At 39.4% G+C, this 12,419-nt stretch overlaps 2 protein-coding genes across 5 annotated transcripts in view; one reads left to right on the top strand and one right to left on the bottom strand.

The window, feature by feature from the left end:
* The first annotated feature begins 2,217 nt into the window (after nucleotides 1-2,217).
* Nucleotides 2,218-7,311, top strand: LOC137877043 (endoplasmic reticulum-Golgi intermediate compartment protein 2-like). Of its 2 annotated transcripts, none has more exons than XM_068716725.1 (14): nucleotides 2,218-2,331; nucleotides 3,311-3,441; nucleotides 3,515-3,623; nucleotides 3,736-3,782; nucleotides 3,878-3,945; nucleotides 4,059-4,099; nucleotides 4,830-4,931; nucleotides 5,098-5,193; nucleotides 5,358-5,413; nucleotides 5,773-5,871; nucleotides 6,084-6,181; nucleotides 6,287-6,449; nucleotides 6,661-6,740; nucleotides 6,913-7,311. In XM_068716725.1, the coding sequence occupies exons 2-14, from the start codon at nucleotides 3,336-3,338 to the stop codon at nucleotides 6,991-6,993; spliced, it is 1,146 nt and encodes a 381-aa protein (XP_068572826.1). In that variant the 5' UTR covers nucleotides 2,218-2,331; nucleotides 3,311-3,335; the 3' UTR covers nucleotides 6,994-7,311. The 2 variants fall into 2 exon arrangements, with proteins under 2 accessions (XP_068572826.1, XP_068572827.1); XM_068716726.1 differs by having other exon boundaries at nucleotides 3,308-3,441.
* Nucleotides 7,312-7,723: 412 nt separating this feature from the next.
* The window catches only part of si:dkey-97m3.1 (fatty acyl-CoA reductase 1), a 41,505-nt gene continuing 36,809 nt past the window's right edge, over nucleotides 7,724-12,419 (bottom strand). For all 3 annotated transcript variants that reach the window (XM_068717304.1, XM_068717305.1, XM_068717307.1), the window contains 4 exons: nucleotides 12,087-12,258; nucleotides 11,873-12,002; nucleotides 11,483-11,610; nucleotides 7,724-10,838 (listed from right to left, as the gene is read on the bottom strand). In XM_068717304.1, the coding sequence (XP_068573405.1) occupies nucleotides 10,676-10,838; nucleotides 11,483-11,610; nucleotides 11,873-12,002; nucleotides 12,087-12,258 (593 nt within the window). In that variant the 3' untranslated portion in view covers nucleotides 7,724-10,675. The remainder of the gene's footprint in view (nucleotides 10,839-11,482; nucleotides 11,611-11,872; nucleotides 12,003-12,086; nucleotides 12,259-12,419) is intronic.

The raw sequence follows: 12,419 nt of genomic DNA, 5'->3' as shown, positions 1-12,419 counted from the left end.
TAAATTAGCACTGTGTTAAATATATTTCTAGAAGGTTACTTTTTATACATTTTAGTGGATGTATTTAACCATAACTAACGCAGGAGGACCCTCCAAGAAATGTATCTTAAATTGTAACACCCAAAATCTTCATACAAAATAGGCCAATATGACTAATATGCATGAATGGATATGCATTGACGCACAGGTATTTAAAGGCAATTGACTTATCTGGTTAAATAAAGGTAAATAATAATAATAATATTAATAAAAGTAGGTCTACCAATTTTACGAGGCCATTAAACGCAATGTCTTAAATATTGACATTTTAACTCAATATTGCTGTAATTTGAATCCAGGAGATGAACAAAAATACATCATATCATGTTGTTAGGCCATGTGCAAAAAAATGTTTTAGCTGACTGAAACTATAGCATCAAGTATATTCTTCAAAATGTGCAGCATCAGCATTTAACTCATCAGTAACCTAAAAGAGCAGCTGATGTGACATAAAGGGAAAAAAAGAAGCATAATTGTGTCAATTGTGCTCAATCAGCAGAATATTTGCACAGTTGCAGAGTTTGTCTTCGTTGTGTTCTCACACTTCTCATCAACAAAGAGCGAGTCGCTCTGATAATATTCCTAAACTATGGTCGGCATAGCGGAATAGCATTACCAAAACACAATATCCACCCCTGGTATGTCTCCATGGAGCGTGTCTGACATGCCCTACGTGCTTGTGTGGTGAATAGCAATGGGACCGCCGACCCACAGCTTGATCTGTGAGCTGACAGCACCCATCCCCCAACACGCCCATCTGTGCTGCTCTGCATAGGCAAGCAGGCCTGGTGCATGCAGAGACTCAGGAGCACTCGCTGCACCGAAGACACATGTGATTCAACCATTGCATCTGCAGATCTGAATTTTTTTTTTTTTTTTTCTTTGGTGCATTCTCAGCCTGCACCAAGATGTAAACATCTCCTTCTTTGTCCTGAGGGGGATACTACCGTAACAGCATGCACCAGTTGGTCGTAGTAGATCATTATCACAATAGGTTTTTCTCCCTCGTCAGAGCGAGCAGTGCAACTTTATGTCTGGTGTGCAGATCCACCACATGTCTGTAAACACTCCTCCTGGAAGTTAATTATCCCTTGTAAGTGGAGGTCAGTGCTTCTTAAGATGTGTTAGTGTGACTGCTGATGAATGGACAAAGTCAACTTCTCCGGTTATCAGTGCTTTACTACCACTAGTACTACATTATTTGATTGTTTTATGTCATAAAATATAATACCACGTTGCACACGACAAAGTGTAATACATATAAAACTACAATATGTCAAAATAAAGTGAATAGTGAAAGTGAAAGTAAGCTGTAACTCATCTGAACAAAGTGTTGCTATGGTTGTTTTGAGTTTCTCTTCAACTGAAGACTATAAATATAAATCTTGAAAAGTAAAAAACCAACACCCTTCTTATTTGCCTTTTTTTTTTTGCCTTCATACTAATCAGTCAGGTTGTATGAAAAACTATTTTCCCAAAAATTATCCCAAAGCATGACCATTTCAACATATGCTATAATACATCAGACACGAGAAACAAGTCAAGATTGGACCAGTGAAACGTTAGATAAACTACTATAATTTTGTTTGACAAAAAAGATAATGAGATAATGCAAACTTTTCCAAACTTAAAAAGTGGTTTGATCAGATATTGGCACATTTGTGAAGGAAGAAGTATTCAGCTCTTAGCAACACTACAGTGTAAAAATACTCTGTACAACTAAATGTCCTGCATTAAAAACAAAGAACTACACAAGTATAATAATAAACATAGAGGCCTATATATAATATAGAATACATACAGTGCAGTATAAATTAGCAGGACAGTACAAGTATGTTAAAATTGTGCAGCATTTGTGTAAATGTACTTTGTTACATTCCACCACTGGCTAAATGTAGAAATCATTGCTATAGAAGTTTGTATTAAGATAATTTTAGATCGTAATTATATATACATAAAGATCATTTTAGATTGTAATTAAATAAGTTATATTAATGCATTGTAATATGATTGTGTATGGAATATAGTTTGAACCCTAAAGATATGCTATGTATTATATTATTCCAGTATTAAGGCGCCACCTCCTGACAGGATATCGACATTGCTCTGTGCGCGTTCACGTCGCACGCTACGCACCGGCTGACGTTTACCCAAACAAGGAAGACGCGAGTCCGCCCCCTTGCATGGATGTGTCATGGTGCACTAACATCCAGATATCATTGAATAACTTATTGAGTATGGCGCCCAGGGATCCTGTACCGCGATTCAACATCTAACCAGATGATAAAAGAGGTAAGATGAATTATAAATAAATGGTGTTGGAGGAGCTGTGCTGCTGTATTGAAACGGTTTACAGTCAATAGATCTCTTCACTTCATAAAACATCTCTACTGTTATATAATACTCTGTAGGACTTTGCAGAATATCCATCCCAATGTTGACTGTATAGAAACCCTAACATCTGTTCGCTGCAGTATTGCAGTGCTTATATAGCGATGTAAAGTGTATTAATATGTTATATGAGCATGTGTTGTGGTGTTTGTGTTGAGTGCATGGAATATTCAGCTGATCAAACAATAATTGCTCGGTTGTTTATTAATGTTTTTTATTTCATTTTTTATTTAATGGTTTATTAAAATCATTAGTGTGACATCGGTGTGATTTTAATAATACAATGTATTATTGACAACCTACTGTATTTGATTATCACGTGTTTTAATGATCATAAACATAGTTCAAAATAATAATAATTAAAAAAAACAGCAGAGAAGATTAAATATTATTTTCAAAAAACATTCAATAGAATTGGATTACTATTCTATTTTAAGATGTTTACACAGACTAAGTTTTGACCGAGGCAACAAAGCAGAACACTTGAAAATGTTATGCAAAAATAAATACTGCACGTTTTATTCATCTGAGATGGAGACTTGTCTTAATAGTAGGTCTTTGGATTGTATCATTTTATTGCTGATGAATATAAAACAAATATGTATTGAAAAAGAAAATAGGATACGTCAATAGGAAGCATTTGGTAATAAATCAGGAAAGCTACTAATGGAGAGTGTGTTTTAAGATGTTCTGCATCTGTAACAAGCCTCACAGTGTTACTGTACATTTAACAGACACATGGTGGTATTAGCGTGATATGAGTGTGTTTCCCCTTCGGTAAAGTGTACATTTGCATCCTTAATAAAACCATTACAAAGCCAGAGGTTGCAGACTGGAGCCCTGAATGTAACACTAATGTGTTTTATTTGTGATGGAGCAGGTGGAGAGCAGCCCTGAACCTGAAGATGAGGCGGCTGTCACGAAGAAAAGCCCTGAGCTTGGTGAGGGAGCTGGACGCCTTCCCCAAAGTGTCAGACAGCTACGTGGAGACCTCGGCCTCAGGAGGAACAGGTGCGTCACAAAAAGACGACAATACGGTAAAAAGACATCAGAACGGTAACCAATCTGTCCGTCTCGTCCACAGTGTCGCTGATTGCTTTCGGTGCCATGGCACTTCTGGCTGTCTTCGAGTTCTTTGTTTATAGAGACACTTGGATGAAGTATGAATATGAAGTTGACAAGGATTTTTCCAGGTACTAATCAAACGAAACATTCCCAAAACAAACTTGCTCATATTTACATGATATGGCAGGAAATGAATGTCGAACTGATATTATTCTCCCTCTTCTTTTTTGTCATTTGCAGTAAATTGAGGATAAACATTGACATTACAGTTGCCATGAAATGCCAGCGTAAGTATCTCACGTAGATAAATTGCTCATCGGATTGCATTACAGATGTAAATATGTGTCAGTCGCATGCATGCATATTATGTCTGTGATTGCAGACGTTGGAGCAGATATTCTGGACCTGGCTGAGACCATGATCACGTCCAGCGGCCTCCTGTACGAACCTGTGAGTGAAGCAGGATGTCATGTTCAATTTAGCGTCAGAGTCATTTTCTTTCCAGCTTTTAAAGATGTTGCTTTTCACAACTGCCTCTCTTCTCTTTGTACGCTTTTTTTCAGGTTATTTTTGAACTGACTCCACAACAGAGACTGTGGCAAAGGTGAGCTGTCATGAAATCATGAAGGGAGATATTGAAACAACAGGACGTCTGCGAGTCTTTTAGTGTCTAAAATTATGTTATCTAAATTGAAGGCTGTAGTGTGGATAAATATAGTATTTTCTACCTTAAATTCAGTTTGAAATGTTGCAGGATATGAAACCATAGTCATGCTATCCTCCCTCTTAACGGCTACTTTCATTTCCCTTTTTTGTGTAATTCAATTTAAGTTTGCATTCTAATTGTCATTTAAAAGCCCTTAAAGGGATAGTTCTGATTTTTTGAAGTGGGTTTGTATGATTACTTATAACATACGTATATTTGCCACCTCAAAGAAAAGCTCACCTAAAAAAAAAAATCTGTTTAAGTGTACGCTGTATTTTGAATACTTCCACCGCTTTACCTTTCCATCAGACAGCCAGTTTCCGCCGTTGAATTGAAGCCATTATCTATGCTCAAAGACACAAGACTCCTTTGACAAAAACTGGGTGCGTGCCGGTCGCCATGTACTGCAGGTAATGCACTGAATATGGATAAGTATGCGACCCCACTTAAAAAAATCTGAACTATCCCTTTAAAAGTGTAGCCTATTTGAGCTGATACAACTTGCAGGCACACTGAAAAAGAAAAGCTGAAACTTTAGATTTTAAAACGATGTAGAAATGCTGGAGTAGCTGCATTTCTACAGTCCAGACGTAGGCCTCGCTGCCAACTTTTCTTTTTTCATCCCTAGGACATTGCTTCTCATACAGAACAGGCTGAGAGAGGAACATGCACTTCAGGAAGTCCTTTACAAAACTCTCCTCAAAGGAGATCCCACTGCTCTGCCCCCACGGTCAGTTACATTACATGTGCTCAGTTCTTCATTAATCGTACAAAAGGCTAACAAAGTGATGTTCTCTACACAGAGTCAGTTATATCTTCTGCAGATGTTATGCAGCCTGTCAAATAATGTGTGTGTGTGTGTGTGTGTGTGTGTGTGTGTGTGTGTGTGTGTGTAGAGAAGGCGTCTCTTTGGAGCCGCTCAATGCTTGCAGGATACACGGGCACGTCTACGTCAACAAGGTGGCAGGAAACTTGCACATCACTGTCGGAAAGTAAGAAACCAGAGGAATTGTCAAAAAGGTGCTGGCGGATATAACTAGAGGTCATTCAGGAATCTCTTACCACGGCCCAGTCATAACTATATAGAGCTAATGTTCATAACTATATAGAGCTAATGTTGACTCCAGTCCTCTTATACCTCTTTTGTCTTTTCCAGGCCCATCCACCATCCTCAGGGTCATGCCCACATTGCAGCTTTTGTGAGCCACGAGAGTATGTAACTGTTTTTGTAGTTATGCTTGCATATGGTTTCTTTGGCTTGTTTAAAAGTGCAGTGCTTTAATATGCTGCTCTTGGTGCACATAAAAAAAACAACTATGATTGCTAAATCTTCCTCAGGGCATTTACTGAATATGAAAGCTGATTTTTACATCAATGATACTATTACATTTTGCATTTTTACATATGTATATTATAAATCCCTCTCAGTTTTCTATTTCATACGTTTTTTTTCTGACTGATCTGTAAACAAGCAAGTGCAGAGTACATTTTTCCAGGTTCCCCCAGAACTTGTTCAGTGATTCTCCACGGCCCTGATTGAACCTGAGCTCCCTCTCACCTTTGCATCACAGCGTACAACTTCTCCCATCGAATAGACCATTTATTTTTTGGGGAGGAGATACCGGGCATCATCAATCCTCTGGACGGCACAGAGAAAATCACCTTTAACAGTAAGTTACTGCTGTGTTTCAAGAGAAAGCAGAGGATAAAACACACTGACTGACTTGACTCACATTGACTCAAACTGTCCTTAGCTCACCTTTTGATGATCACAGCCAACTGGTTAGAACTGGAAAGAGGTCCGCTATGGGTTGGTTAGTTTCATTGTGAGCTTCTTCGGTATAGTTTTCCTTCTTTAAATTGATGTCGCATTTTATTACAGATAACCAGATGTTCCAGTACTTCATCACAGTGGTTCCAACCAGACTGAACACATACAAGATATCTGCAGACACTCACCAGTTTTCTGTGACTGAGCGGGTGAGTGAAAAGTAATTAGCAGCCCAAAGACGACGGATGGACAGAGGATGAAGCGTTTCAGAGAAGCCTGGGATAACACTAACCACCGCGCTGTCTGTCTCCAAGGAGCGGGTGATAAACCATGCAGCGGGCAGTCACGGCGTTTCAGGCATCTTTGTCAAGTACGACACCAGCTCTCTGATGGTGACGGTCAGCGAGCTGCATATGCCACTGTGGAAGTTCCTGGTGCGGCTGTGCGGCATTATCGGGGGAATATTCTCCACGACAGGCAAGTCTGGTTTTCACCTGCAATCACAATTATTTCTTTCTTATCTTAACAGGTGACAGTGCAGATCAACACTGACACATAGGAAGACAAAACATAAGTAATGTGGTAATATGGGGCTTCTGGACTTTTAAATTCAAAGTCCATTCATAAAATGTGATTTTTTTAAATGTGTGAATTCATCTATTAATCGCCATGTGTTCCTCTCTTAAAGGCATGCTCCATGGGCTTGTTGGCTTCTGTTTTGATGTTATCTGCTGTCGCCTCAAACTTGGAGTCTACCGGCCCAGAGAGGTGAGTCTTGAACACACAGTCTATGGTCTTTATATCCAAAATATAAGTTTCCTTATCCTCAATAAACAGGCCGTCTCCATTACTGTAAAATCCGAAGGAATTGTTTCTTTCTCTATGTAAACTCAACCATTAAGCAGATCTAATAGACTTACCTATACTGGATCTATTCTAGGATGTGCAGCTACACAACCAGATGAACAATCTCAACAATCCTCAGACTCCTTTGTTGGCCGACGATGTCCCTCAGGAGTAGCTGTTTTTTCAGGCTTTTGGCCATCGTCAAACATCATTGGTTTGTCATAAAATTGTGTTTTTCTACTGAGCGAGGTAAAGCTGTCTGCTAAACACTGTGGCGTCTACTTGAAAAATAGCTCATTCTGCTACTAACTACTACACTGTACTACTACAAATGCAGGCATACTTGTGTTTTTAAACATTATTTCCTTTCTGTGATGGGGTTTGTTACTTTAGAATTGACGTAGGCTTTCTGTTCCATCTGCCGTAATAGCGCATTATACGGATTGTTTGGTTGTCATTTCGACTCCAATAAAATGTAAAGATCCACAAATGAAAAAAAATACCAGTGAGTTTTTTTTCCCCAAAGCATTAAAGTGTGGAAAACATTTAAATCTTCTTTGAAGTCACAAAAAGGACGGGAATGGTCTTCAAATACTTGGATCTCTAAGATGTGAAACATTAAATTATGATAGTCACTTATGACGAGGATGACACAAATTTAGCTTGAGAAGATAATCTGAAGCCTAAAGACAGCTCAGGAGAATAAAATCATACAATTACAATAAAACTCCAGCACTGCATCAAGGTTTAAAGGGTACTCTAGTGATTTAGTATTGTACTAGCATTGGGGGACTTTCAAAAAAACTAAACGTATAAATAAATAAAGGCAGCAGAGACCCACACATCATAACTTTTAGTCCCTAGTATAATTACATGGTGAGGTAGAAGTTTCATGGACTGCAGCACACTTTTTCTCCTCTAGTTTATTTCAGTTTTGTCAAGCAGACTTTGAATGAAGTGCTGTCAGAGCAGGGCATAAAAGTGGTCAAACATTTTGTAAATGACACCAGAAAGCACAAGATGAAGTCATTGTGTTTGTTTTGTACAGTAACAGTAGCTCCAGCCCGGGGTTTCCTGTGCCAACGGTGCTCTGCAGCAAAGACAGCACTTTGTTGTGAAACGAACACACATGAGCAAAACTCTTTAAACGACACCACAACAATAACTGACAAAACCACATCATCACACAGGCCTCGTACAACTGCGGACATTTTGGTTCATTGCCCCCCTCTGAAATTAGGAGGACGGTTACCACGATTACACCACAAACATTGGCTTTGCATAAACATTTATTTAGTTCTGTCCCTTTTTCTCCCCTATAGGCTCGTAACTGTTATGTATTTGTATTCTGTCAAGACCACAGACAATACTGTACACAGTTTTTTCATTTGTTTAGTAAAAATCAGACTTGCCTGTCACACTTAACACTTTTGGTAAACTCTGCGAGAAGCTCTGTGGTGGAATCCTGTGAAGACACTCACCAAGCAAAGATCAACAGTCAAATACAATTTTTGGTAATCTAAAAGAATAATATGTAGTTGAACTATTTACAGATCTTCCAAACTGGGGTAAATGCTGCAATACCAGGAGGACTTTAAATCCCTCTTTTATAACCTAGCACTTTTGTGATTTAGGTCCAGACTAACATATAGGTCACAGTGTGTCTTGCTTAAAAATAGAACTCCATTTCCCCATCAGGTAAGGTTTGGCAAACCTCAAGGCTCCGTACTTGGTCCTCTACTTTTCACATTAGTCTTCTGTTCTGCAGAATCGTTTGCAGCTGCGACATGAATCTTCCCTCTGATGCAGATGACACTCGAGTTAACATTGCAATAAATTCTTATGATTGCTTTATGTATACTCTGTCCTGTTTAGTAGCTGTCAAAAGCAGTTTGAAATAGATTTTCTTACGTATAGATGAAGCTGAAATGCTTTTTTTTTTCTCGGTTTAATTGAAAAGGAACTACAGCTTACGACACAGTAGCCTTGCTGCTTTGACTTCTTATTCACACTCGAGGTGATTTTATTTCTTTCTCAGACATATTTAACAAACCCTATGACCTCTTCAGTATCCAGAGGCCTGCCTCAAGAACTAAGATAAATCTTAAATCAATAGTACCTTTATCTTCACATTTCTTTAAATACACAGTCTGCTGCTATCTGCTGGGTGCCCTGATGGCTCCTTCCCTGCCGCAGTCACTCTTTGGAAGAGCTGCGTCTCCTCCTGCTCCAGTTTGTGGCTCATGTATTAGCATTACATTCGAGTCACAGCCGTACCCATCCATTTCTCAGATATAAAAAAGACTTGGTGTTTGAAAAACCCAGAAGGACGTTTAACAACAATTAAGGTATTTCGAGAAAGTTTTCCCTGAGTTGCAACTCTGTTTACTGAGACCCTTCTTATCCAGATGGCGGAGGAAACAGAGTTACAACGAGGGTTTCAAATGTTTTTCATCATGCAGGGGATGAAATATTTTTTCAGACATCACTGGGTAATTATTTTTTACAGAGAAATTGTTGTTTACCACTGTGACTCAAGAGCTAGTGAGAGGCACAAACTGGGGCTAGGTCTCCTCCATCTTTCAACTATTCAACTAAATTGCCTGCTTTAAGCTTGGTCCCCCAACCTCATGAACCTTAAATCTTGGATATTTGACATCACTAATATTGAACTGGACTTGGATTTACTACATTAGCATTGGACCTTTTAAGAATCCCATTGTTGTATCTGGCGTGTCCAATGGCTACAACTTAATATAATTTGTAATTTTTTTTCCCACCTATGGCTCCAATTTCACCCCCAGCCGAATGTCTTTTGAAGTTCTGGGGGAGTTTGTCTTAGAAAACGTGGGCTTGGTTGGGAAATGTTGGGAGACATTGTACAGTATGTGATGCTGGGCTATACAAATAAACTTGACTCTGATGTTCTCTTATTTATATATAATACACTGCCAAGGTCTACCACGTATATCAGACTAGCCTTTGACGCAAGTATAAATATGTAAAAGTAGTAAACTTAGTTCCAGTACAAACTGCTGTACAAACAGGCAAAAAGTGGATGAGCATTCAAACAAACAAGGTTTATGTTCAAAGACATACTGACATTACTGTTTGTGATATTAAACAAGTGACCAGCTCGACAGCAGGAAAGATGGCAGATCTGTATGTTTCCGTATATGTAGTGATACTGTTGTCTTGTGTGGTCAGAATTTAGCTTCAATACTAGTCTCAATCTGTGGATTGGCCTTGAGACGGAAGTTAGTTTTGGGTGTAATCTTAAAAAGGCAGTAGATACACGTAATGTAAGACAAACAGATAGCCAAACCACCTGCGTATTAAAGAGAGGAGTTGGATATCCCAACAGTAGAAAACAGAGAAACAAAATAATCTTATAGAAATCGTCCTCCAGTGAAGCACTGCCGTATTTCAAGTATGAAAAAAAAAAAAAAATCATCACAAGGCAAGGCAATGTACCGAGATTCAAGAGGATGGAAACGATGATGTGGAAAAGAAAATGGAAGTCACACAAAAGGCTTTTCGTTGCATATATAATTGGCCACGTTGAGAAGAAAAAGGTAGGTACAAAATGAATGATGGACGGGGTCTTGTGACTGAACAGTGCAGGTAATGATGACAGATTTAAAAACTAAAATAATTCATGGCTAGTAGACCTCCACTCCTCCCTCCGAGTGCTTCACGCAACTGCGGCCTCCCACCTGTAGAGAGCCCCCAGCTAATCCGCACATAAAGGAGGATTCGGAGTGTCCTTTGTGGACAGTCAGAGTCATCAGATGTTACATCCTGCTGACAGCTAAAGGCGAGGGCGGCTGTCTCTGGTTTGAGGCTCGGAGGAAGACTCAGTTGGTTATGGTGCTGGATGCGCGGAAGTAAGAGAGGAACTTGAAACAGAGGCTGACCACAAAGTACCAGATGTTTCTGGCCATCTGGGAGCGAGCGATAAACACCCTCCAGATGAAGACGACCAACAGGGTGTTGAAGGTGTAGCGGATGTTCCTCAATCTGGGAAAGTGAGAGGATGAATGAGACAGGAAATAACATAAACCTTTTCAAAAACACAGAGATGATTATAAAACATTCAAAATAACATGAAGAAGTACAAGCGTTTATGCAGCTTATGAATTTGCTTTATCTGCAGACAATTTCGTAATGCTATATTTTCAAAACACTTTTCTGTTATTGTTGGGTTGCGTTTAATAATAATTTTGAGTGACTGAAGCTGTTATTTCTCCTGTTTGGTATATGCAACATCACCACTATCACTGCCTTCATAAGGGAGATTTGTGAATGAGGAAAAAAACCCCTCATCTGTCTGAAGTTTGATGCTCTTAAATATTGTTGACTTTTTGGCAAACTAGTATCTGTCTTGCCTCTTTAAAGAGAAAAAAACAGAAGGAGGATTATCTCAAACCTAAAAGGATCAAATGACAAGAAAGCTAAGGTTATTAATTCGAAGACATGTATAGGTAATATAGAGATAGCAACGACGTTAAGGGGAATCTCTGCTCAAGTGAATTTATAAAAATAACTTTTCATTGACTTATCACTGAGCTGAAATTCCTGTTCTTTACAAAGGAAAGAGACATTGACAGATTGATAACGTCCTAGTCCTGTGGTATATATGCTTTATTCTCTTGTTGACTTACTTCCTCAGATGCTGCCTGGCAGCAGGAATGTCGGACATGTCTTCATTCAGGACGTACTTCTTGGTGCCGATGCAATAATTCTCGATGTACTCGGGCCAGTTCAGCTGGCGCACATCAAAGTTAAATGTCTGCAAGATAGAAAAAGATGGTTAGGAGGACGTCGAGACAAAGACAAAACCAAAGCTACTGTTTTGTTTGTAATTGAAGAGAAATGTGAAATTCCACTCTTCATCACTAGATGGAGTAATAGACTCCCTAATAATACCTGCACCAGATACTGTCAGATGAAGCAAATATTGTTCAGACTGGATCAAACAATCTGGTTCCTAAATAAGCTTAGAAGGTGGGAAATGTAGCCCAAACTGGCAGCATGTTTGTGGATCCGTGTACCTTCCTGTCCTCTGGGGTTAGCTGGCTCATCAGCATGCTCATGTTCTCAGAGTTCCACTCCCAGTCCTGGCTGCTGAAGTACTCCAGCAGGCCGATGGCCTTGTGCAGACGATTGAAGATGCGCATCATCCTAGAGCGAGAGTGGGCTCAGAGGTTACGACACACTCAAACTTCTCTGTAGATTTAAAGTAGGACAGATAGCTGTGAGTCTTACTGCGGCTTTTGTCCAGAGAGACGCAGGACGAGGTCGTAGATGAGCGCAGGGAACTTGTGGCTGACCAGGATCCAGTACTGGTTGATCAGGTAGTTGGAGGTGATGTTGGCGTTGGGCCTACGGAAAGCTTGATCCAGCGGGTTCCTCTTGAAGGACGACATTACATGGTGCTCTGCAAAATGGGCATGGTTTAGGGGATTAATGAGACAGCAAAATAAAGTATTAATCTCTGAGAGGCAAATAGAAAATTAAATATCTAGTCAAAAAGAGTTTGAATAAATACTTGTTCCAGCTTGTGCCTTTCACGTATTACTATTGAATTTGAATCACCTT

Source organism: Cebidichthys violaceus, unplaced genomic scaffold (genome assembly GCF_023349555.1).
Source record: "Cebidichthys violaceus isolate CVI_PGR_0920_01 unplaced genomic scaffold, fCebVio1.0.p SCAF_21, whole genome shotgun sequence".
Lineage (NCBI taxonomy): Eukaryota > Metazoa > Chordata > Actinopteri > Perciformes > Stichaeidae > Cebidichthys > Cebidichthys violaceus.
The sequence above is the reverse complement of the archived record's forward strand: the minus strand, read 5'-3'. Positions and strand labels throughout refer to the sequence as shown.